At 60.6% G+C, this 24,199-nt stretch overlaps 2 protein-coding genes across 11 annotated transcripts; both read left to right on the top strand.

The window, feature by feature from the left end:
* Positions 1–20: 20 nt before the first annotated feature.
* On the top strand, positions 21–9,874 carry Panx2 (pannexin 2). Its single transcript, XM_004845350.4, has 3 exons — positions 21–384; positions 6,875–8,323; positions 8,651–9,874. Exons 1-3 carry the CDS (start codon positions 159–161, stop codon positions 8,992–8,994), a joined length of 2,019 nt encoding a protein of 672 aa, XP_004845407.2. The 5' UTR covers positions 21–158; the 3' UTR covers positions 8,995–9,874.
* On the top strand, positions 8,814–23,724 carry Trabd (TraB domain containing). 10 transcript variants are annotated; one of them, XM_087213644.1, is made up of 10 exons: positions 8,814–8,973; positions 16,986–17,050; positions 17,290–17,368; positions 17,676–17,842; positions 18,049–18,189; positions 18,733–18,843; positions 18,937–19,076; positions 19,239–19,411; positions 19,495–19,606; positions 19,746–20,783. In XM_087213644.1, the coding sequence occupies exons 2-10, from the start codon at positions 17,021–17,023 to the stop codon at positions 19,921–19,923; spliced, it is 1,131 nt and encodes a 376-aa protein (XP_087069770.1). In that variant the 5' UTR covers positions 8,814–8,973; positions 16,986–17,020; the 3' UTR covers positions 19,924–20,783. The 10 variants fall into 10 exon arrangements, with proteins under 10 accessions (XP_087069770.1, XP_087069773.1, XP_021114417.1 ...); XM_087213647.1 differs by lacking the exons at positions 8,814–8,973; positions 19,746–20,783 and adding exons at positions 13,212–13,286; positions 21,177–23,724; XM_021258758.2 differs by lacking the exon at positions 8,814–8,973 and adding an exon at positions 13,212–13,286 and having other exon boundaries at positions 19,000–19,076.
* Positions 23,725–24,199: the final 475 nt, after the last annotated feature.

Genomic DNA, 24,199 nt, shown 5'->3' with positions numbered 1-24,199 from the left:
GCCCAGGCAGAAGCCGCCGCCGCCCCCGGGAGGGACGCAGGGTGCCGGCTGGCTGCAGCGCGGCGGCCCGACCCCTCCCGCGGGGCGGCGTATCCCAGCCCCGCGCCCGCGCCCCCCCCGCCGCGGCGCCCCCCGCCCGGGCCGCGCCCCCGCCCCCCATGCACCACCTCCTGGAGCAGTCGGCGGACATGGCGACCGCGCTCCTGGCGGGCGAGAAGCTGCGGGAGCTGATCCTGCCTGGCGCACAGGACGACAAGGCAGGCGCGCTGGCCGCACTGCTGCTGCAGCTCAAGCTGGAGCTGCCGTTCGACCGCGTGGTCACCATCGGCACCGTGCTTGTACCTATCCTGCTGGTCACCTTGGTCTTCACGAAGAACTTCGCAGGTGAGGAGGGAGGCGCGGGCGGCCGACGCGCCCGCAGGTGTCTGGCAACCGGCGCTCCCCGCGCTCCCCGCGCCGCGTCCGCCCTACGCGCGCCTGCCCGGCCTGGCGGGGTTCGGCGACCCCGCCTCCCCATCCTGGTGTAGGGGTGTCGCTAGGGCTGCCTGAGAGCCTTCCTCCGTTTTATTGTTGTTTTACCTCCCGTTTCTCAGCCTTGAGCCCGGGGGTTGGGCCTGTCCTTCCCTGCTGGTCTCAGAAGTAAATGGCCCGGGTCTGCGCTGTATTATGTCACAGCAGGGTCTGAGGGGCTGGAGGAGTGGTCAGGTGAGGACCAGGAAAGGATGTTGAGCCCCTGCCACGGGGTAGTGGAGGCCCCAAGCTGTGGGCAGGGTTTGTGGACAGGTCCAGGCTTGTGGAGACCAGGTCCTGCGGGTGGAGGCCAGGGCAGCACTAGAGGCTGGAAAGGCTGGCTGGGGGCAGCAGCAGGCAGTGGTGGCCTAAGCAGACCGCTCTGCAAGTGGAAGAGGCCCTTGACCGGGCCAGAGTTGACAGGACCAGATACTCAGGTGTTGAGTCCACAGCTGGGCCTGGTCTTATGGGTGTGGTCGGGGGGCTCAAGTCACCCTCAGGTGCACACAGGTGTGGGAAAGGGGTCCTAACTAGAAGTGACCTGGACAGAGAGCAGTGAGCCAGTCTGTTGGGGGAGGGGCACCCCTGCCGCTCAAGTGTGGGGTGGGGAGGTGGAGGCTGTCAGTTGGGGACAGGAAACGCATTCCCCGTGGGAATGGGGGGATTGGGCTGAGGAGGACTGGGGCCTGGGTAGCTATGGGCTATGCTTATGGTCCAGAGGTGCCAGTTGTGGCAACAAAGGTACTGTGGGTTTCCTGTACACCCCTAGAGCTGCATGTGCTGCTCTGTCCTCTGCAGCCCCTGAGCAAAGGGCAAACTTTGCCATGGCGACTGGTTCTTCACAAACCTCTACAGATGCCTCACCTTTTAGGAGACCCATGACCTAGAAATACCAGATTTGAGGGTGTTCCAGGCTTCCTACTCTCACCCCAAGGGCACAGGCTCTGCTGGTCTCTTGTCTTGGACGCTAGTGTCCAGGGCCTCTGACTCAGGATCAGACACTCCTATAGGTGGGACAGGAGGCTCTGCACACTTGAACCCAAGAGTGTGCACACATGTGCACTGCAGGCCCTAGGTCACACCTAGCTATGCACAGACACAGGGCAGCTTGGGTCACACCACGTGTGCACAGGCATCATGGGGCCTTGGGTCACAGCCAGATGTGCACGCATAGGCACCATGAGACCTCTGTGTGCTCAGGTGTGTGCATCCAAATCACACTTAGGTGTGCACAGTGCGGGGCCTTGGATCACACTGTGATAACTACTGCCAGCTGGGTGGCTTTTAACAACCCAAATTTCTCTCTCACAGCTCTGAAAGCCTGAAGCCAAACATCCAGGCGTAGGCAGGGCTGGGTCCCTCTGAGGCACCTTGGGGAGAACTCTTCCTGCCTCTCAAACTTCCGGTGGCTGGCAGCAATCCCTGGTGTTCCTGCAGCTGTCACTGCATCCCCCTTGCTCTGCACCTGCCTCAGCCAGGCACCCTCCATGTGTCTCTTTGAGAGCCCAAGTGCTGCTGTTGGGGACACAGTCATGTCAGGGCCCATCCTGCTCCCTTGTGACCTCATCCCAACTCCATGACTTGTGCAGCACTGTTTCCAAAAAGCCAGCTCCCACAGGAGGGTCCTGGGGTCCACCCAGCCTGAGCAAGGCAAAGCTGAGAGCCACAGGATGTGGCTGGCCTCAGGCCTGTTTGCAAAGCAGAGAGACTAAGGAGATGTCTCAGGCTGTGAGCAGCTACATTCCCTTTGCCCCCACCCCCAATCTTCTGAAGCAGTGGCTGGTTCCACTGGCTTCAGTCAGGGTCCAGGACAGGGCAATGGCTTCCTGGAGCTCTTCAGAGCTCTCATGTGTCACAAAACCTGGAAGCATGCAGGGCCCCCAGACACTTGCTGACTCCTGGAGCTGAGGAAGCCCCCAGACACAAGGAAAATTGAAGTGTGGGAAAAGGGTGCTGTGTCAGCCAACTTTTCATAGCTGTGACCTATGGTTATATGATACAACCTAAAAGAGCAAAGATACATTTTGGCTCATGGTTTCAGAAGTTTCAATCCGTGGTTGCTGGTTCTGTTGGTTTTGACCTGTAATGTGGCAGGGGCATCGTGGCAGAAGACATGGCAGAGGAGAGCTGCTCACTGCATGGCGGCCAGGACTGGGACAGCAGAGGCCCTCTTAAGGCCCAGTGACCTGCTTTTACCTGGGCCCTTTCTCCCAACAACCAGGCAGCTGTGAACTCATCAGTGGATGAATCGTTGATGAGGTCAGCGTGCTCGTGATCGGTCACCTCTGTAGGGCCCACCTCTGAACATTGGGAATCAAGCCCTCAGCACAGGACTCCGGGGGATACTTCATATTTAAGTCATGTGTATCTTACAAGTGGGAGCTGTACATGGTGGACCTCTGGGGGCCTTGCCAACCCTTTGGGACCCCTAGGATGGGTGGGGGTGCAGAAGGGGCAAGGTCAGAAGCTGTGGCCTTCCAGGAGCGGCCTCCACTCCTCTGCTCTTAACAAAAACATACCTGGGGACCTGTGCCCCCCATTTTAATAGGTGACTTCCCCAAGGAGTGGGCCATGTGTAGATGTCTACCAGTGCCTGAGCCAGAGCATCAGGCAGGCTGCTGGGATACACACCCACACCCCTTGCTCCAGGCCAACTCCCTTCTGGCCAAGGTAGACAGTTTATGAGTCCAGTGAGCAGGTGCAGGGTGCTGGGCCTGTGTCCTCCATCTGTGGCCTGATTTGCACACCATGTATCCTGGCTTGCACAGAGGGAGCACATGTATTATCCTAGGGGATTGTGGTGAGAAGCAGACCCTGAAGACTGTGGTCAGCCTTCATCAGCTTCAGCCTGAGATCACCCAGAACCCAGGGCCTGGATGCTCTTCTAGGGGTTCCCTGTGTGGTGAGTTCTGCAGTCTTAGGATGAGCCCTCCCTTGGGGTACGCTGATCCCAGCCCTGCAGAGGTGGAGGTAGAGGGGTGGCCTGGAAAGACTGCCGCACTGCTGACCTGAGGCCAACTAGTCTTGGGGTTAGGCAGCCATGAAACAAGCCTCTGCCTGTCCAACCCTGGCCATGATCAGCATGGGGCTTGGGGTCAGGTGGAGAGGCCAAGGTTCAGTGGATTCCTTGGCATCATGGGGCCCTGATGGGGAGGCCCGTAACTGGGCCTAACGTGGCCACATACTTGGGTCTTCAGTGCTCGGGTGTTTCTGGATGTTGTCTGAGTGAGCCCTTCACCCACTGGCATGGGCTCCCATCCAGCGTGCACCCCAACCCCAACATGGAGAGGAAAGGCACCCATCATACTGTGTGGGCCATGGGCTCTGTACCCAGCAGCTAATGCCCCCTGGGTCTCCTGTGTGGACCTTTGAGGCACGGATCTACTCTCTTCTGTGACCCCAAAGGGTCAACCCTTTTCCAGTGGGGGTCCCACCCGACAGGGTCCCCCTATCCTCTGGGGGGTACTGGGAGGAGGGTCCCCTCCACAGGAAGCAGGCAGCTCACTAGCATCAGGGTCCTGCATCTCTGGATACAAACTAGGTGGCTCAAAACAACACGCATGGCTGGGGTATAGCTCAGGGTAGAGCTGGGGCCCTTAATTAGTGTGTTCCAGGCCCTGGGTTCAATCCCCAACATAGCGTGCCTGTGTGCACACGTGCACGCGCACACGCATGCACAATCACAGTGCATGTTGTCTTACAATTCTGCAAGTCAAAAATCTGAAAAATGAGTGATAGGTCTAATGTCAAGGAGTCAGCAGGGATGATCTTCCAGAGGCCCTGGAGGCCACTCCATCTTCAAGCCAGCAGCTAGGGACTGAGCTCTGGTGATCACGCTGTCCCCCAATAATCCAGGATTATCCCCTGAAAGGTCCTGAACCTCATCCCAGCTTTATCACATAAGAGACATAGTCTGGGGTTCCGAGAGCAGGACGTGGACCCCTGAGGGCAGTTACTTGGCTGACCACAGCATCTAGCCCAGCCTGGTGGGCTGTGGGATCTGGGTTCCCTTAGGGTGAGAGGGCAGCAGTGGCCATGAGCCAACTCTGGGGTGACAGGTGAGCCCCACCCAGCTGAAGGAACCATGCTGGGCCGGGATACCCTTGGGGAGGGTGGAGGCCAGGTGGCTGCAGGAAGTGAAGCTGTGCCTGGAGTTATTGGGAGGGCCGGAAAAGACGCTGTCCAGGGCTGGACAGCGTTCCAAACAGGCAAGTGTCAGCAGTGGTCAGACTCTTTCCTCCCCAAGGCTGTCAGGTACCTTGCTCTGGTTGTGGCGCTGTTGAGCCTGTGCCTTGCTATGGGCTGGGAGGCCCAGTGCTAGGGTCCACACACCAATGTCCCCAGGGAAAGACTGGGTACAGGACCAGCCAGTCTCTGTCTTTGTCTCTGTCAGACACCTGAACTGGCCCAGACAGGGGACCCTTGCAGCTGTGGTGTCCAGGCCTCCAGTCCCCACATCCCTGCTATCCCACCAGTATCAGACCCAGAACCACAGGCCGGCAGCCTGGTCACTTGCATGTCACCGTGTCCTTCGGTCCCTGCCATGCCATTGGGAGTACCATGTGCAGAAGAAGGGCCACCCTGCTGGACATGCTCACAGGGCCCTTGGGGCCAGGCCTCTCCATACAGCGGCCCTGCAGAATGCTATCAGCAGATGAGGAAACCAAGGGTCAGGGTGGCACATGGGAGACAGGGAGGTGGTGGCAGGTGACTCACATCACACCACAGAGGCAGCACACTTCAGCATGTGGGGCCACTCCTGTCCAGCCTGGGGCAACAGGCAAGCCCCACCCCAGAGCCAAGGACTCATGGGAGCCTGGCTGGGGGTCCCTCTTGGGGCCTGTCCATACCGATCAGCGGCAGCTAGGTTGAGGCCTGAGAGGCAGTGGAGACAAACACGGAGAAGAGCGTCCGCACCCATGGCTCTCAGGGCTGGCTGTCGGGACAAAAGCAAGTGGCTACGTGCTGCCTTTCACCCGGGAGCTTTGGCCCTTTCTGAGCCCAGCTCATCCTGAGGCCCTCAAGGACCTCAGGCCTTAGGAACCAGCTCTCCCTGACACTCCCAGCCTCTCTCCAGCCCCTGGCCCATTTGCAGCTCCTTTCACCAATCCACACCTCCTCTGGAGCCCCCCATGATTCCCAGGTACGGTGCAGTGAAGTCTACCTGGCCGGGTCCCATCCTGGTGATCTCTGAGGTCTCCTGAGCCCTTGTGCCCTCAGTGTGTGGAGCTGTCTAGACTGTCAGAGGTACTGGGGTGGGCCAAGTGCAGTCCATAGCCCTGTGCTGTGCCCAGTAAGGAGCTGGGGTCCCAGGATGCTGGGGCTAGGCCTGGAAGCACTTAGGGGCCGTGGAGTCTCTGCTCAGATGCGTGGCTGGCCACTGTCACAGCCCTGGCCCCTGTGCAGCAGCAGCAGTGAATCGTGCTCTTCCCTGCCAGCTACCCAGCTCACAAGGCCAAGTGCAGACAGGGAGGCCCTTACTTCCTGTGCCCAGCCCAGCATGGCCTCGAACAGCCCAGACCTGAGTGGTGGCTGTATCTGCGATTGAGGAGGCCCTTCTGCTCACTTTTGGGGCAGAGGCCATGTCCAGCTGGTAAGCCTTCCCGACTCTGCCACCACGGACCTGTGTTCCCAGGCTGCCTGTCCGGGGTGGGTGTCTTGGGGGAGGGGATACCTCTCATCTGTCACAGACAGGCTTTCTTTTTTTTTTTTGAGATACCAGAGGTCAAACCCAGGGCCACTTTACCACTGAGCTACTTCCCCAGCCCGTTTTTGTTTTGAGGCAGGGTCTTGCTAAGTTGCCCCGGCTGAGCTTGAACTTGGAATCCTCCTGTCTCAGCCTCTCAGAGTGCTGGGGTTACAGGCATGCACCACCACACCTGGCTCACAGGCAGGCTTCTCTTGACACTTGGACTGCTGTACCAGGTAGGTGCATCCTTGCCACCAGCCCTACCCAGTGATAGGTGCCCGACAGCCAGAACACAGGAGTGGCCAAGACCTGGTTTGAGTCCAGTTGAGGGAATGGAAAAAGGGATATGATCTGTCTTGTCCTTCTCTGGGATTCAGTTTCCCCTTGTGCAGAGTCTTTATGGCATTTGGGTACTGGAACAGGCAGGACTGCTCAAGAGGGACACTGAGGGTGATCACACCATCACGGTGGGATGTGGAGAGGGGAAGTTGGCCCAGGAGTTGGCTCTGGGGGGCGCAGGCCCTGCACAGAGCAGGCAGCTGAGTGGGAGGGGGCCGCGCAGGAGAGGCATTCAGGCAAGGTAGTGACAGACCCCACCGGTGCCACCACCCCAAGCCCTGGTCTCGCAAGTCAGTCCCACCTCATGCCGTGGCCTGTGTCTCCTCTCGCCCCCAGAGGAACCTATTTACTGTTACACCCCGCACAACTTCACCCGCGACCAGGCACTGTATGCCCGTGGCTACTGCTGGACGGAGCTTCGGGATGCGTTGCCCGGTGTGGATGCCAGCCTGTGGCCGTCACTGTTTGAGCACAAGTTCCTGCCGTATGCACTGCTGGCCTTCGCTGCCATCATGTATGTGCCTGCGCTGGGGTGGGAGTTCCTGGCCTCCACCCGCCTCACCTCCGAGCTCAACTTCCTACTGCAGGAGATTGATAACTGCTACCACCGGGCAGCTGAGGGCCGTGCACCCAAGATCGAGAAGCAGATCCAGTCCAAGGGGCCCGGCATCACGGAGCGGGAGAAGCGAGAAATCATTGAGAATGCTGAGAAAGAGAAAAGCCCCGAGCAGAACTTGTTTGAGAAGTACCTGGAGCGCCGGGGCCGCAGCAACTTCCTGGCCAAGCTGTACCTGGCACGGCATGTGCTCATCCTGCTGCTCAGCGTGGTGCCCATCTCCTACCTGTGCACCTACTACGCCACGCAGAAGCAGAATGAGTTCACCTGTGCACTGGGCGCCTCCCCTGATGGCCCAGCAGGTGGGGGCCCTGCAGTGCACGTCAGCTGCAAGCTGCCCTCCGTGCAGCTGCAGCGGATCATCGCAGGTGTGGACATCGTGCTGCTGTGCTTTATGAACCTCATCATCCTCGTCAACCTCATTCACCTCTTCATCTTCCGCAAGAGCAACTTCATCTTTGACAAACTGCATAAGGTGGGCATCAAGACACGCCGGCAGTGGCGCCGCTCCCAGTTCTGTGACATTAACATCCTCGCCATGTTCTGCAACGAGAACCGCGACCACATCAAGTCGCTCAACCGGCTGGATTTCATCACTAATGAGAGTGACCTCATGTATGACAATGTGGTGCGCCAGCTGTTGGCTGCGCTGGCCCAGTCCAACCACGATGCCACTCCCACCGTGCGTGACTCGGGCATCCAGACTGTGGACCCCAGCGCCAACCCTGCAGAGCCCGACGGCTCCACTGAGCCACCTGTGGTCAAACGGCCACGCAAGAAGATGAAGTGGATCCCCACCAGCAACCCGCTACCGCAGCCCTTCAAGGAGCAACTGGCCATCATGCGTGTGGAGAACAGCAAGGCCGAGAAGCCCAAGCCCGTGCGCAGGAAGACAGCCACTGACACGCTAATTGCCCCACTGCTGGACGCAGGCGCCCGTGCAGCACACCACTACAAGGGCAGCGGGGGTGACACAGGCACTGCCACCGCCCCCGACAAGAAGCATGCGCGCCACTTCTCCCTGGATGTGCACCCCTACATCCTGGGTGCCAGGAAAGCCAAGCCCGAGACAGTGCCCACTGCCCTGCCCGCCTCCCGCAGCCAAGAAGGCGGCTTCCTGTCGCAGGCTGAAGAGTGCGGGCTGGGCCTGGCCACAGCACCCACCAAAGGTAGGGAGCCAGTGGGGGGTAAGTGGGGGGCAGGAGAGAAGTCATCACCTGGGAACAGGGTGCATGGGGTGCATACCTAATGTATTAGGGGGCCAGGAGGCAGTGTGAGGAGGAGGAAGGCTGAGCAGCTTCTGCGAGCTGTGGCGTCTACCCAGAAGGTGGGCAGAGCATGGTGCTGGCCCGGGCAGCTATGGTCACCCCATGTTGCAGCTGCCCAGCTGCCTGGCTGCAGGAAGGGAGGACAAGCAGGCCCAGCAGGGACACAGGGACTGGCCCCCGGCGGGGAGGGGGTCAGAGCCTGCAACGCCTGTGTTCTACTGTTCACAGATGCCCCACTCCCTGAGAAGGAGGCCCCGTACCCCACAGAACCGGCCAGGCCCGGGCTTCCTGCTGGGGGCCCGTTTCATGTCTGCTCGCCTCCTGCACCTCCCACCGTGGCACCTCTGTCACCAGCCAGCCTGGGCAAGGCCGATCCCCTGGCCATCCTGAGCCGAAATGCCACCCACCCTCTGCTCCACATCAACACACTGTATGAGGCCCGGGAGGAGGAAGAGGGGGCCCCCCGGGTGCCTCCAGACATGGGTGACCTCATCACCATCCCCCCAGCCCAGCAGATCCTCATCGCCACTTTTGAGGAGCCCAGAACAGTCGTGAGTACCGTGGAGTTCTGAGGGATGGGCCGCCAGGACCCCTGCATGAGCTCATGGACACAGTCTCTGCCTGCCTGGCACTGCCATCCCAGCCTCTGCCCGCATGCCGGGGCTCAGCACCCTTCCACCTGGCTCAACGAGGCACCCATGTGAGGGAGCCGGGGCAGGGCAGAGCAAGGTGCCACCCACCCTGATGCAGGTGCTGTGCTAGGTGCTGGGCTGCAAGACGAAGAGTTTATTTTTTTAGCAAGTTTTGTTGTGGGCCAAGTGGCGGGGCAGCTCACCGCCCCAGGGGGCCCCAGCCCAGGGCCAGAGAGAAGGACACCGGGGAAGATGGCACTGGCCACAGGGCCAGGCCCCAGGGGTCCCTCACAGAAGGGCCCCACCCCTGCAGGGACCGATGCCCTCCAGTGGGGGCAGGGGTGGCCCTAGATCCAAATCGCCTTGCACTTTCTCCCTGTAGCCTGACATACACTTTATTTTACTATGATTACTGTAACTGACAAGCATATTTACCATTGGGAGACTTAGGGTGAGTTTAAAGCAAGGGATGTGTGTGAATGGGTGTGAGCATACAAGTGCAAGAGTGAACTCAGGTGTGCGTGGGGGCGGCCCAGTGCCACTACACCAGCATTCGTGAGCAGGTGTGGGTGCTAAAGAGCTTGAGTGTGCGCATGTGTGGACTGGGCTGCATGTGCAGGGGCGCCACGTATGTGTGAGCCAGCAGGTGACGGCAGGTGGGCGCCAGTGCTCCAGAGAGGCAAGGAGCCCAACGCAATAACCACGCCCCTCCCGGGCCCAGGCCGCTGCTGGCCCCGCCCCTATTACCTCAGCCACAGCGGCCCGAGACACAGTATTAACGAGGTAGCACTGAGCATATCAATAAATGTTATTCTGATAACTGCTGGTCCTGCCACGCCACGCTACGCTACGCTCCCTGCTCCGCGCCTCCCCTCTGACTTCCAGAGCGGCCCCTGATTTTCTCAGCTTGCCAGGGCTGCCCGCCAGGATGCAGGGGTGTTGAGCCTCCACCCCAAAGTGTGAGGAAGGCAGGATAGCATGTGGCTTCCGGAGGGATGCGGCTGGAGCCTGGACCCGGGCACAGGGAGACAAAGGAGCAACCCCCACCCAGGCTCAGGGAGACGTGTCTCTTGGGTCAGGCATGTGGGCATGGGAGGCAGGCTAGGTGTCCTGCCAGGTGTGCTGAGCTGGCAGGGTCCAGGAAGACTTCCCAAGTAAGTGCCTTGGCAGTGCTCATCTCGGGGGTGTTCATCATGGTGGGGGCCCACGAATAGGGCCGGGCCTTCAACCTTAGACCCAGGGCTCAGTGGGACAAGGCTGGCCCTGTGAAGCCTTGTGTCCTGCAGGTCAGAGCAGGCGACCCCCCACACCCAGATGGAGGGTCCTTGGAGGCAGGGCCTGAGGATCCGGGCCCACACCCCATGGAGTGCGGTCAGCTGAGGTCAAAGTGGGCCCTCCTGCTACCTGGCCTGGACCTCGCGGAAACTCCCCAGCAGCCCCTTGCTGGAACAGACCTGGGTGGACAGGGCTCCCTAGTGTCCCTGGGATCAGGATAGTCTATCCCTCACCAGAGTGGCCAAGGTGCAGCTACCACAGTCCAGCCTGGGCAGGAGACATGTTCATTTAAAATGTAGGTTTTACTATGAACTCTAAAATGCTTTGTTACTGTCCAGTATGGTGAGCACAGTACAGCAGAAGATGCCTGCCACAGGACACACAGGTGACTGCTCACAGATCCTATGGAGGGGGTGCCCCATGCCACACGGGGCACACAGGGAAGGACAGGCAGAGGGAAGAGGAGCGATGTGGGCAGACAGCTCCACTGTGGCTCCCCAGGAAGAACAGGGCAGGCAGGTCAGGGGCTCAGCCTTCGCTGGTTTACAGAACCTCAGCAAGTGTATGGGTGTCCCTGGTTGCCTGCCTGGTTCTGCAGTGGCTAGGCAGGTGGACAGTGGCCCAGGGTGTGAGAGTTGATGGGGTGTGGGCTGTGACCTGGTGGTTCACATACATTGTCATTGCTAGCCCCGAGAGGGAGGCTGCCCAGGGTCAGCATGACCCCAGTGTCATAGCCTCAGAAATGCAGAAAATAAAAGATGTGGTGAACACACCCTGTTGGTGGATCATGAGCACCCGGAGTCAGAAAGCTCCCCCCTAGCTGAGACAGGAAGATTCTCCAAGCCTGGCACCCACTCCTCCAGCGAAGGGACCACAGGCACCTTCAGGAACCGGGAAACCTGGCCATGTGCTCTCCAGGCTCATGACAAGCCCCTGCCCCTCGGCCCACACCCACACACCAACCCCACACACACAGTGGGAAACCCAAGTGAGGTTGCCCTCGCCTTCTGCAGCCTCCCACATCCACCCTGCCTGTCCCCCTGCCTGGGTTTAGCCTGTCCACCCCAGGGGCTCGCTCTGGGAAGGTGTCTGTGGTCAAGGAACCTGCTGGTCCAGGCAGTGCCCAGGTTGGGCTCTTTCACTCTCCCTGTGGGCCCTGCTTCCTGTTGTGAAGACAGGTGGAACTGGGCAGAGGTGGACACAGAGCCCTGGGTCCAGGGAGCCCCCTTGAAGTCCTTAGTGGGCTCAAGGCCAAGGACTCTACCCACCTTTCTCTATGTGGCCTGGCCGGACATGTCAGTCACTTTCCTGTCTGGGAAATCTGTGGTGTGAGTGAACACAGCCCTTTCTGCACAGAGCTGACCTTTGTAAGGAGTCTAGACTGGCGTCAGCATTCTGGTCTTGAAGAAGCAGACATCACTGCAGGGGCTGGGGACCTGAGCCCTGGCCTCATGGCCCTGTGAATTACTCCACCTTTCCAAAAGCAGGTGGCCAGAGGCCTGAAAGGAAGTATGGAGTGGCACACACCTGCAATCCCAGCACTCTAGGAAGCTGAGGCAGAAGGGTTACAGGCTTGAGCCCAGCTTGGGGAATTCAGTGATTTAGCAAGTCAAAGTCACAGTCTCAAAACAATAAAAAGCTGGGGATGTAGCTGAGTGGGAAGGCCTAGATTCTATCCCCAGTACTGCCCCAAAAAAGGTGGTGCTGGCCCCTTGACCAGGTGGGGCTGAGCCCCAAACCCTTTGTCCGCCTGGCTCCCCCTAGTGTCTCCTCACTGCCCCAAGCCCACCTTAAGAAGGCCTCCTCTGCTTGGCTAGTACCCCACCCTTGCCCTGGGCTCATACCCTCAGGCCTTCCTGTCCATCTTGCCCACCCACAGTGGCAGAACAGAACCTGCCCCAAACCAGAGTGTGCTTGGGACAGCTGAGAAAAGCCACTGGAGCTGTGCAGCCTGAGGTGGGGGAGGCCCACGTCCTGCCAAGTGAAGATCCGCCCCAGTTTCCCTGCCAGCCTGGCTGAGCACTCCCAAGACTCTACCTCTCCTCTCTCCACTCCTGGCCCCCGCAGCCCAGCACAGCCCATGCACACGGCCCCAGCAGACCAAGGCTCCTTCCCTCTGGGCCCAGGCAGAGACAGGCAGGACTAGTGGGCACCTCTCAGGGAAGAGGTGGCCCTAGGAGACCCAGTCAGCCAGAACAGAGCCCGGCGCTGGGATTCCACCCAGTTAGGGAGGTGGTCTGGGGTGGCCCTGAGTGGGGGGAAGCTGGTGACCCTACTCCAGACCCACCCCACCTGCTGCCGGTGGGAACATGGCCAGAAGGGCAGAACCGACCAGAGAGAGGGTGGACACTGCGAGCAAGGAGTGGGCAGGGAGGGCAGGGATCTGAGGCCTGGGGCCAGGGGCAGGGTCCTTCCCTCCGGGGGAGGCAGAGAACACAGAGGGGACCGGAAGCTGTGAGGGAAGGCGCTTCGGTGGGGAGCCGGCTGGCAGGTGCAGCGGGGAGAGGGACTATCCCCCACGCCCGGTCAAGGAAGGAGGCCACCCCGACGGGGAGGTGGAACGTGGTTCTGCGGGGTCACGGAAGCCCGGGGGCTCAGCGAGGCGGGTCCTGAGCACCCCGAGTCCGGCCGGGTCGGCGCCCCTGTCCCCATCCCGACCCTGCCTCGGGGGTCAAGCGGGGCCCACGCGGGCGGACCCGCCATCCTGTGTTTCCGCCCTTTTACGTCCCACGGATGGGGAGCAGAGCGCTTTGGTTCCTTTGTCCCCCGCCAAAACCAGCCCGCGGCCCGAGGAGCCGGCCCCGGCGCTAGGACCCGGGGTCGCAGAGGCAGGCTGGCGGGCACGCGCGGGCCCTTGGGAGTCTCCCGGAATGCCGCGCGGCCGCCCCGCCCCCGGCCCGTCCGGGACGCGCGCATGGAGGCCGGCTGAAGCCGAGACCGGAGCGACCGCGCCGCTGGTATTCCGGGCTGGAGGGCGGCAGCCGGGCGGCTGGGCGGGGGCTGGCGAGGCGGCGGCTGTGGACCGAGACGCGCCAGCGCGCGCTGTCAACGTCCCAGGGCGGGGCGGAGCCCGGGGGCGCGGGCTTCCGTGTCCCGGGGCCAAGGGGCTCAGGCCGCCGGGGCGCGGCCGCATCTCCCAGGCGTGGCCGCCCGCGGGCCCCACGACGGAAGCCGGGAGGGGCGGTGTGGTCCGGCCGGGCACTCCTGTCCTCCGTCTCGGTGCCCCTCCCCCGGCAGTGCGCCCCCGGGACCCGAGCTGCAGACTCGGAGAGGAGTCTGGGGCCTCGGCCACCCTTTCCTCACTCTTGGTCACCCAAGGCTCTCCTTGCGAGCGATGAGGGCTTCTGGGGACGCCTTTGGGTGCCGGGCACTTTGGGCCACGCTGAAGAGCCGCACTGGCCTGGGAGGCAACTTTTAGAAGGACCGGGGGCGATGGGCGTCTCAGCCCCGTGTGGTGTCAGCTGTCACAGACTGGGAAGTTCAAGGACAGACATTGACTTCCACAGTGCTGAAGGGTGCAAGTCCAGGATCCAGGTGCTGGTGGGCTGATGCTGGGGAGGGCTCTGCCTGCCTCCTGGAAAGACCCTTCTTTCCTCTCCCCACAGAGCTGTCTGGGCTCTCCGCTTATCTGGGCAGGAATACCATCATGGGGTCAGTCTTTCCTTATGAATATACCGCGCTGGAGTTAGGGCTTCAGAGTCTAATTTGGGGGGGCACAGTTCAGTTCCTATAAGGGAACTAGCAGAGGGGATGCTGCTGAGGCTGGGCAGGGGCCATGTGGCCAGGGTTAGCTGTGGCCGATGCCCTGTTTCATGTGTGGACAGTCACCTCCATGCTAAGCCATCCTGCAGTACTCAGACCGAGTGACAAGCTACTGGGAATCCATAGAGGACTGAGGCTGTGGAAGCCCTGCTATAAACTGAGCCCCAGCCAGCAGGGGTTTCTTTAGGTTGCCAGCAGGCCTTGGAGGGAAGCAGCTACCACTGTGGTGTTCAGCACCTGCCCCAGTCCTGCTCAGCAGGGAGAGCAGATTAGGGGCTGATCTGACAGACATCGAAGTGTGCCTCACTGTGTGGCTGGGGTCAGGACTGGGGATGAAGCCAGGAGCTGCCTACCAGCTGCTGGGATTTGTTTCCCTCGAGGGCAGCAGCAAGGGCAGCAAGGGGTCTGCTGGTCTGTGCCAAGGGCTTGAGCCTGTCAGGAAAGGACAGGTGGGGGAGCACAGGACTAGGCTGGACACCCAGGTGGGTGTGGGGAGGTGGAGGGTGGGCTCAGGTCTCCAGATGGAAATATCATGCAGTGAAGGAAGGATTAGCAACCTGCGGAATAAGTCCCAGAGGAAAGTACACACTGTGACAGCATCAGAGACTCAGAATCACAGGCTCTGGTGGTGGGGACTTTAGTGGCTTTCCTGCCTCCCTTCCTCCCCATCAGGCGCTGCCCTTGGTAAGATGCTGGGGAACTCTGCAGGGTCTCCCACTGCTTTTGGATGGCCTGCCCATGTGGGGTTTAAGCCTGGGCTCCTGGCTCAACAGGCTTCTCCTGTTTCCTTAACCCCATGGCACCCAGACACAGGACTGTTTCTGCTGCCTGAGCCTCTCTATGGCAGACTCGGAGCCCTTGCCTGGCCTCCTCAGGCCCAGGCACACCCTGGGCAAGCTGCAGAGGGTGGGTTGGCCTGGCTGACCACAGACGTGCAGCTAGGCGCCTGTGGGAGGGCAGGGGCAGGCTGAGGCAACGTGGTCTCCTCCCATTCGCTGGCAGTGCCACAACCTCCCGCCCGCCTCCTGCACAGGATGTTTTTTTAAGAAGGTTTTTTTGTTTGTTTGTTTGGGGTTTTTCGCTCCTGCTTTGGCAGCCTTGTGCTGCTCATCCATAAGAGTTGTTTGCTTTCATGTGTGAAGCTGGACTAAGGAAGATTGTCTCCCATTCCATGTCAGGCTTCAGTTGTGGGCCTGCGGGGTGGACCCTGGCCCTGACTGTCCTCTGCCTTCCGGGTTCATGAAGGAGGAGGGCCTGTAGGCACTCAGCCTTCCCTCCCAGCACACCTCCCCATTTGTGTCGGCTGGCTTCATCTGTAGAAAGAAAGGCCCGAAGGAGCTGATGTCTATGGGCTTTGGCAGAGACCTGGCTGTGCCCAGACCTGGAGCCAGCAGTGGCGCTTTGCAAATGCATTGGCCTTTATGATGCCTGGGTAGGGCAGGCTCCAGACCCGGAAGCCCAGGGGGAAAGCAGTGGGGCAGGCTGTGCCTGTGGGGCAGGGCCCTGAGGACTGAGTTCAGAGGCCCAGTCAGGGTCTGATTGCTGCTCTTCTTGGTTTCTGCTGACCTCCCTGCACCCTGCAGCCCGGTTGCTTCCTGGCCCTGACCCTGCTCCTCCCTGCCCACACCACTTCCTCTGCCAGAGGGCCCCGGCTAGGCTCAGGACGGCCTTCCCCTTCTCAGTCGGCCTCAGGGACATTTGTGCCCTGGGTGCCATATCAACCACATGCTTATGCCCAGAGAGATGCTGTCAGCCCAGAAGTTGCACTGAGTTCCTTCCTTTTCTGTGGCAGCTGGAAGTGGTCATCACCATCCCGACAGACACCGTGGAGGGCCTAGGGCTGTGTGTATGGCAGGGCCACAGGATATGGCGAGGAGGGGAGAGAAGCTTGAGACAGCGCACCCTCTTGCACTCTCCATTTTCTCTGGCTCATGAAAGTTCTGAGATGTGTGCTGCAGTGATGAGATGGAAGGGAGCCCAAGGCTCCCTGCCAGCACCATGGGGTCATGGTTGCCCCATGAGGGTTCCCTTGGTGCACAGCTCAGATGCACACAGACCCTCAGAACATGCCGTGCTGCCTAGATATGGCTGGAAGCAAATTGGGGTATTTTAGTTCCCTAACGTTACACCATCCAGTACCCAGGTCCAATAGCAGATTTCTCAGGTTGGGCCCCAAACTCAGCTGTGCATTGCCCTTGGCTCACAAGCTGGCACCACGAGCCTCAGTTAAGGAAAGAGTCTTGGTTGGGTTCTACAGCCCCTTCCATTGCCTGCTGAGCTCCTGTGGCTCACGGCTTGCAGTTGGGTTGTCCAGTACCTCTGTCAGGTGGCATCTGTCAGGAAGCATGGGATGCCTCTGGGCTCAGTGGGACCCTGGTCCCCACCAGAGCCTCAGCTGCCTCAGGCATGGGTCTGCTGGAGGCTATTTGTCCCCCTTCAGTCGGCATGACCTTCATCCCTCACTGGATACGCAGTACTCCAGGGCTGGGAATTGTCCCCAGAGCTGCAAGTCCTTTGTGAGGACACAGCAAGAAGCCCTGACTGTGAGCTGGCCCTCTGCAGGGCCACCTTGGCCTTCCTCTGCCTTACATTTCTTTCTCAAGCTGGAGCAAGCCCTGGCGCCCAGGGGTGCCACCCTGTCCGCCCTTCCCAGGACCCCTCCATCTGGCTGGGTTGGAGGGCTTCTGCTCAGAGGCCTTGGGCTCGCACACCCTGGGGTGCGGGTCGGGTGCTGCCTGCCCATGGCGTTGCTCACAGTGGCTGTGGGTTTCCAAACCAGGCCTCTCCCAGACCTGGACCGCAGCAGCCTCCTCTGGCAGAGTCAGTGCAGGGAGCGTAAGGGTCGTTCAGGGTGCCTGCTCCCAGCCCTGTGAGGACTGAGCCCTATTTCCTAGGCGTCCTCCATCCACTTGGAAGCTGCCACCCAGCCATGGAGGGGGAGGAGCGGCCACCCCAGGAGGTGAGGGCGCTGGCTGCCAAGCCTTCCCGTGGGGACACCGTCTACCCCGTGGCCCGCTCGGGTCCCTTCGGCTCATTCTCTGCCAGGAACTTGCTGTGGAGACCAGGTTTTCTGCATCCCAGCAGGAAGCCACTCCAAGGGGAAGGTGGGGGTCCTAATCCTAATCTGGGCGGGTGGAGTTCATGAGCAGCCTCTCCAGGGCAAGGGGATGCCAGCCTCACCTCTCCCTCGTGCCCCAGGCTGACGTGGAAACTGTCATGACATCGGGGGCCTCAGAGTCGGTGCCCAGGGTGATTTCCGGAGAAGCCCAGAACCTGTGTACGTCTCCAATGGAACCGTGGGGCGTGGGGCTTGAGGGATCCTCTGGGCACAAATGGGGGTGCTGCAACCCAGGAGGAGGCTCCTGAGCATGAGGGATATGAGGGTAGTGGGCCCCCACTGCCCTGGTTGGAGTTGAGCACCTGGTCCCTGCTGTCCCCCATCCTGGGGCTCCAGAGGCCCACGGGGGCCAGGCACATGGATGGGGCGGCCCATCAGGGCGTGTGCAGTGGGAGTCAGACCCCAGCCACAGCCCCCAGAGCCCAGAGCCAGACGTTTGCCCATGGTAGCCCTACTGTCCCTGCAGCTGACGTGGACGCCTTCCATCTGCTCCTGGAGATGAAGCTGAAGCGGCGGCGTAAGCAGCCCAATCTGCCACGCACAGTGACCCAGCTGGTGGCCGAGGATGGAAGCAGAGTGTACGTGGTGGGCACCGCCCACTTCAGCGACGACAGCAAGCGCGACGTGGTGAAGGTGAGGCCCACTGAGCCACAGCCCGGCCCCGCTGCACAGTCCACGGCCACCGACAGCTGCGTTCCAATCCTGTGGCAGCTGTGGCGCCTTGTTTGTAACTGTAGAACCTGTTCCTCACTTCCCTTCGTTGCTTAAAGAATTGAGGGTGATCAGCAGCCAGTCACAGGGCAGCAGGTGAGTCCCTCAGGAACAATGGTGCCTTGCAGACCATCCGTGAGGTGCAGCCTGATGTGGTGGTTGTGGAGCTCTGCCAGTACCGTGTGTCCATGCTGAAGATGGACGAGAGGACACTGCTGCGTGAGGCCAAGGAAGTCAGCCTGGAGAAGCTGCAGCAAGCTGTGCGGCAGGTGTGTGCCCGAGGGGCTCGGCGCGGGGCAAGGCCGGAGTCCCCGTGTGCTGTGCCCGGGCTGAGGCCCACCACACTGGTCGGTACACAGTGCCAAGCCTGTCAGGGGCTCCACCTGGTTGGAACCCTGACCTCAACCTGTAGGAGAAGAGAGGGCTGATCTGTGAGGTCTCACTGAGGGAGGAGCCAGCCAGGCCACTGGGTTGGAGTTGGGGGGTCTCAGCACGGCCTGACCCACCCAGCCCCACCACGTGGCTGCAGACCCTCATTCTGCACTTCTCACTAAGACCCAGGCAGCACACAGCCCTGGCTGTTTGCCTGGGGTCAGCACCCTGGCTCAATGTCTGCACAGTGTGGAGTGCCCCGCTCAGCACCCTGACTGTCCTATAGAGAAAGCTCTCCTACGGGGACACCTGTGGCAACAGTGGCTGTGGAGGCCAGGGTGAGGCCTGCTGTGGGAGGAGTCTGAGGATGTGGGGCTGGCACTGCCCAGTCTCCTGCCCCAGGCGTGTGCGGCGTGGGTGACGCAGCCTCTCTCCCACAGAATGGGCTCATGTCTGGGCTCATGCAGATGCTGCTGCTGAAGGTGTCAGCCCACATCACCGAGCAGCTGGGCATGGCCCCCGGTGGCGAGTTCAGGGAGGCCTTCAAGGAGGTGGGCGCCTGGCCTGACCCGGGGGCGGTGAGGGCCTGGCCTGGGAGGGCGGCGGGAGCTGCAGGCCTGTGCCCGACATGGCCTCCCCTCCAGGCCAGCAAGGTGCCTTTCTGCAAGTTTCACCTGGGCGACCGTCCCATCCCTGTCACCTTCAAGAGGGCCATCGCTGCACTGTCCTTCTGGCAGAAGGTCAAGCTGGCCTGGGGCCTGTGCTTCCTGTCAGACCCCATCAGGTAGGGCACCACCTGGCCCATGTGCACCCCCAACCCCACCTCCTGCTTGCTCCAGCCAAGCCCCCCACGCCCCCCACCCCGTAATCCCAAGCCCTGCGCTGTGGTGCCTCCCCTGGGCCAGTGGCCCGTCCCGCAGAGCTGGCAGCATGGCTCTGCCCACAGCAAAGACGATGTGGAGCGCTGCAAGCAGAAGGATCTGCTGGAGCAGATGATGGCTGAGATGATCGGCGAGTTCCCCGACCTGCACCGCACCATCGTGGCGGAGCGCGACATCTACCTGACCTACATGCTGCGGCAGGCTGCCCGGCGCCTCGAGCTGCCCCGAGCCTCTGAGGGTGAGGGTCGGCAGTGATGGTGGCGGGCTCTCTGGGACACCGCGGCTCCAGCAGTGCACCGCTGACCTCTGCCATTCCCACAGCTGAGCCCAGGAAGTGTGTGCCCTCTGTGGTTGTGGGTGTCGTGGGAATGGGCCACGTGCCTGGCATCGAGAAGAACTGGAGCACAGAGCTCAACATCCAGGAGATCATGACGTGAGCATCCCTTGGCCCACGTGGGGGTCCCCGCCTTCCCACCCTAACCCTAGCAGCCGACCCCAGGGACCCACACACTGGGGGCTGGGGCTGGGGGGCTCATGCCCCAGCCAGGCCCAGCCTATTCCTCCCTCCGTAGTGTCCCCCCGCCATCCATCATGGGCCGAATGTCCCGCCTGGCTGCGAAAGCCACCTTCTTCGGGCTGCTGGGCTACAGCCTGTACTGGATGGGCCGCCGCACCGTGAGCCTTGCGCTGTCATTGCCTGTGGCGCAGTTCTGCCTCCAGAGGGCGTCTGCAGCCCGGCCGGGCCCATAGAAGGCCGCTTGGCTTGGTGCAGGACAGCTACTCCCCGCTGCAGCTGGGGGCTCCTGAGAAGCCGGTGTGGCCAGGGGACCTTCCTGGGAGCATCCAAGCCACCCCCTATGGGGGTCCAGGTCAAGCCTCGCCTGCCCACCCCCCAGCCCACCCCAATAAAGGGATTATTTAATTGTCTGAGCTCAGGCTCCCCAGCAGCCCACTTGCTCCATACCCAGGGACTTCAGGGACCAGCGCGAGCCTGGCCGCCAAGCGGTGGGCTGGGGAGGGCCTCCGGTGCACACTGGTCCTGCCCACAGTGGGCTCAGGGCCCTGGCTGCACCCTACCTCACTGTGCCTTGTGTGCCCTGAGCATCTGGTCCCAAGGGTCTCATGGAGCACTCGGGGCCCACACAGCTCTTCACTGTGGGCCAGGGGAGCCGTGGCCACCCTGGACGAACCTGCAGCATACATGCTGCATCTCCGCCTACAGAGATTCTGTGTTTTCGGCTTTTTTAAATGTCTGAAAATTTTTTACTCAGGTAATTTTAACTTTAAAGAAAAAAAAAGCAAACTGGAGCAAATGTCAGGAAATACAAGCCTTAAGTCCAGTGAAACAGGAGAGTCTTGTGTTTGTCTCTGTCCTGAGCAGGCCCAGGCAGCCCCACAGGATGCTGCCTCCCTTGGGTCCCTGGCGGCCTGTGCCCAGCACGCTGCCCCAGCCACTGTGTCCTGGCCCCACCGTGTCTAGTTGTCCCTGTGCTGTCAATCCAATCAGGGAACCCCTACAGAACTGGGCCGGGTTGCCAAGCCGCTGGGCAGCCCTGTCTTATACTCATGAACTTGTTCCTTAGAAATGCAAATAAATTCTAATTTTGGAAGCTCCTGTTTGTGTGCTCTGTGGAAATGGGGCTTAGGTGAATTAGGGGGTCCTGGGGAATGTGCCCATCTCAGCAGAGAGCAGAGGTCCTGCCCCTGGTTGGTGCCCACGCACACCCGGCCAGGGCCTATCCAGCAGAGTGACCTGAGCATAGCTGAGGGAGAGTGCTGAGCTCTACCTGCACCTGTAGAGGGCAAGAGCAAAAGGCCCTTTTGCTGGTGGGTGCTGGGTGGGTTCATGCCCATTGTGTCTGGGAAGGGTGTTCAGTGCTGGGTCTCTGTCCTCCATGGCTTGAGTCACCTTGGTGCAGCAGTGTCCTCTGCTAAGTGGCCAACAGTTGGGATTGGGGCTTCAGAGCTTTCAAGCCTGCCCTGACCAGGTCTTCTCTCTACAGGCGCAGGTTGGGTGCTGGAACCCCAGGTCTGGCTGGGCACAGTGAGGAGGAGCAGGTGGGTGCAGGCTGGGCCCCTCGACAGCCCTGTCCAGCCTGACTGGTCTCCCAGCCTAGTGTCCTCCAGCCCATCACCCCAGCAAGACGTCTTGGTGCCCAAGGGCATGCCTGGTCCCTGCCCAGCATTTCTGGGTCCGTGTTAGGGTGTCTGTGAAACAGGACATTCGGGGCCCACACAGGAAGGGCCAGAGGCAGGGCATCCCAGACCACTGCTGGGCACAGCAGGCCCTGAGTGCAGCAGGCAAGGCCCACGGTGGGCCCAGAGTGGGGTTGGGCAGTGGGAGGACCAAGAGGTTAAAGCCCTGCCTGGGACTCGGCTGCTTCCAAAGGTGAAGAGGCAATCACAGCCTGACGTGGGAAATGGTGGCTACCAGCTGTGGGGGTGAGCGTGAGAAACTATTGAGCTGTCTGTCTCCTGGCTTGGGCAGGGAAGAACTGTTCTCAGAGTCAGGGGGGTGACCCCAAGGCCCACCATCACCAGCATCCCTGCAGGTAAGCACCCCGGAGAGTCTGAGAAGAACCAAGTGCCAGTGCTCAAGTCAGTAAGAGGCAGAGGCTGGGCTCCACCCCCGAGGGTACAGCTTTGCAGAGCCCTGCTCACAGACCGCATCCACCTCTAAGGGAATAGATGAAGTCATCACAGTCGAGGCAAGTGGTGTTTAGAAATAAAGAGCACTAGGGCTGGGGATTTAGTTCAGTGGTTCAGCCACCTGCTTTGCAAGCACAAGGTCCCCCCGGTACCAAAAAAAAAAAAAAAAAGAAAGAGCACTAGGTATGGTGATTCACACCTGCAGTCCTAGCACTCTAGGAGGCTGAGTGGGAGGGTCATAAGTTCAAGTCAAGACCCTGTCTCAAAAGGGGGATGTAATTCAGTGGTGAGCATTTGCCTAACATACAACATCCTGAGTCAATCCACAGTGCTAAATAAATAAATCCAGGAGGACTCAGGCCTGGGGTAGATACCCAGGACATGTTAGAGCAGAGTACAGTACACATGTCACAGTGGACAGCTGGGGCTTGGGGAAATGTGAATTTGCACCTTGGCCTGAAAGATCTGAATTTCTTCATTTGTATTACTCTCGTAAGCAGAAACACAATAAGGTGCATTTTTCAAATAAGCACCTAAGGGAATGTGGGTGTTGGAGAGGGTGCCTGTCTGAGTCGGCCAAAGCCCCTGACTGCCCACCCAGCCAGGCTCTCTGTGACACAGCTGTGACTCAGAGTCGAGACGGGCAGGACAGGCCTGGTAGGACAGACCCAGCTTTGGAGACCAAGGAGAGAGGAGGGTCTACGGCTTGAGGGCCCAGGTTACAGTCTGGTCCTGAGGCTGTGGCTTTGGTCCCAACAGGAAACCAGGCAGGAAAGGAGCCTCTAGGGCTACATGCAGAAACAGGGACTGGCTGGAGGTGACAGTTGGAGTGCCCATGTCCACAGGTAACCACTGCAGAGGCTCAGATGTCTCAGACCGAGCTGGCTGTGGACCTGTGGGACATGGGACACCACGACAGCTTTGAAGTCAGCAAGGAGGCCCTGCCTTGGGCCAGTACTCAGGGACCTCAAGAAAGCACCTGGGATGGCTGGGGCTCCCCAGTCACCTCCCCACTTTGATGAGAGGCTTATGCAGGCTGGGAGTGGGGGGACTATCAGAGGAGCAGGTAGGGTAGGGAAAATGGGCCCAAACAACCCTAGTACCTCTGCCAAGCCTCCACTCCAGGAAGGGTGGCTGCTCCCCAAGTGCTGACTGATGCTGGGGTCCTGGATGGTGAAGCACCCCTGGCAGCTCTGTTCTGGGAAGCCAGGGGCCACAAGGAGAGGAGCTGCTGAGTCAGTCCCCTGCTGACCCCATGCAGGGGCTCCACTGACAGCCAGGATGGCTCCTTCAGCGCACTGGACTGAGACCACGATGGCACTCATATCCAGGCTCAGCTATCATGGTTGCCTGGGCAGTAGAACTCCTCAAGGTGAACATTCAGGCCTGCCATCAGCTGTGACCCGCAGTGGGACAGGAAAGGTGGACTAGCCACCTGCAGGCACGGAGGAGGCTCAGCCACTCTGGTGTAGCCATAGGCAGAGCCACAGAGCTGGGGAGGCCACTGCCCTTCTGTGCTGACTGGGTCTCCCTCAGGGTTCAAGGCTGTGAGCCTGGCCAGCCTGGCATTCACAGACCCTCAACAACCCAGTCCTGCCAGATTCCTGAGCATGGATGAGGCAAAGCCAGACTGGACCCAGGGTGGGGAGATGGGTCAGGAGCACCAGGCCTGGGACGTGGCAGGGAGAACTCCAGGCCCCCAGGAGTTACAAAGGAGGCTGCTGGAAACAGGCCATCGCCCCAACACAGTTGAGGTGGGGACCCCAGACAGCTTGGGGGAGGGGGGGCTCCTCAGCATGGTGCTGCCATGTGCTGAGAGGTCTTCACAGGCCCTGAGTACTTGTACCATCCACACACCCATGGGAGGTGGGAGAGACTCATTGTGGTCACACTGCCCCAGAGGCAGAGCTGGGTCACGTGGGGGTCTCACACCCATGCTGTGGCTCCAGGAGGAAGTTCTGGAGGGCTACTTGTATAGAATGACAGGAGGGCTGGGACAAAGGTGACAGCCAGGAGGGAGCCTGTGTGTTTGTCCAGTGTCCCTGGGGTCAGCTCAGGATCCCAGATTTTACTTTGGAACCAGGTCAGCACCACAAAGGCATCCCATTCATCCTGCAGCACCTGCCCAAAGTTCTGGCCCCCCAGGAGTATCTGGGCATGTGGGTGTCCCTAGGGTTCTCGGCACTGGGTGCTGTCCTGGGGGAACGAGCACTCCATCATCTAGGTCGCTGCCCTCAAGGACTAACAGTAACAGAGACATAGAAGGTGGGAGAACAAGCAGACAGGTTATTTTTCAGAACAGGGTGACTCGAGGTATCCAGGGAGGCACCAGGGACCAAGTCCTGGCCTGCAGTGTGGAGTCAGGCCCCTAGAAGGC

Source organism: Heterocephalus glaber, unplaced genomic scaffold (assembly GCF_053883595.1).
Source record: "Heterocephalus glaber isolate CG9 unplaced genomic scaffold, H.glaber_assembly_v1.0 deba00001444, whole genome shotgun sequence".
Taxonomy (NCBI): Eukaryota; Metazoa; Chordata; class Mammalia; order Rodentia; family Bathyergidae; genus Heterocephalus; species Heterocephalus glaber.
The sequence above is the reverse complement of the archived record's forward strand: the minus strand, read 5'-3'. Positions and strand labels throughout refer to the sequence as shown.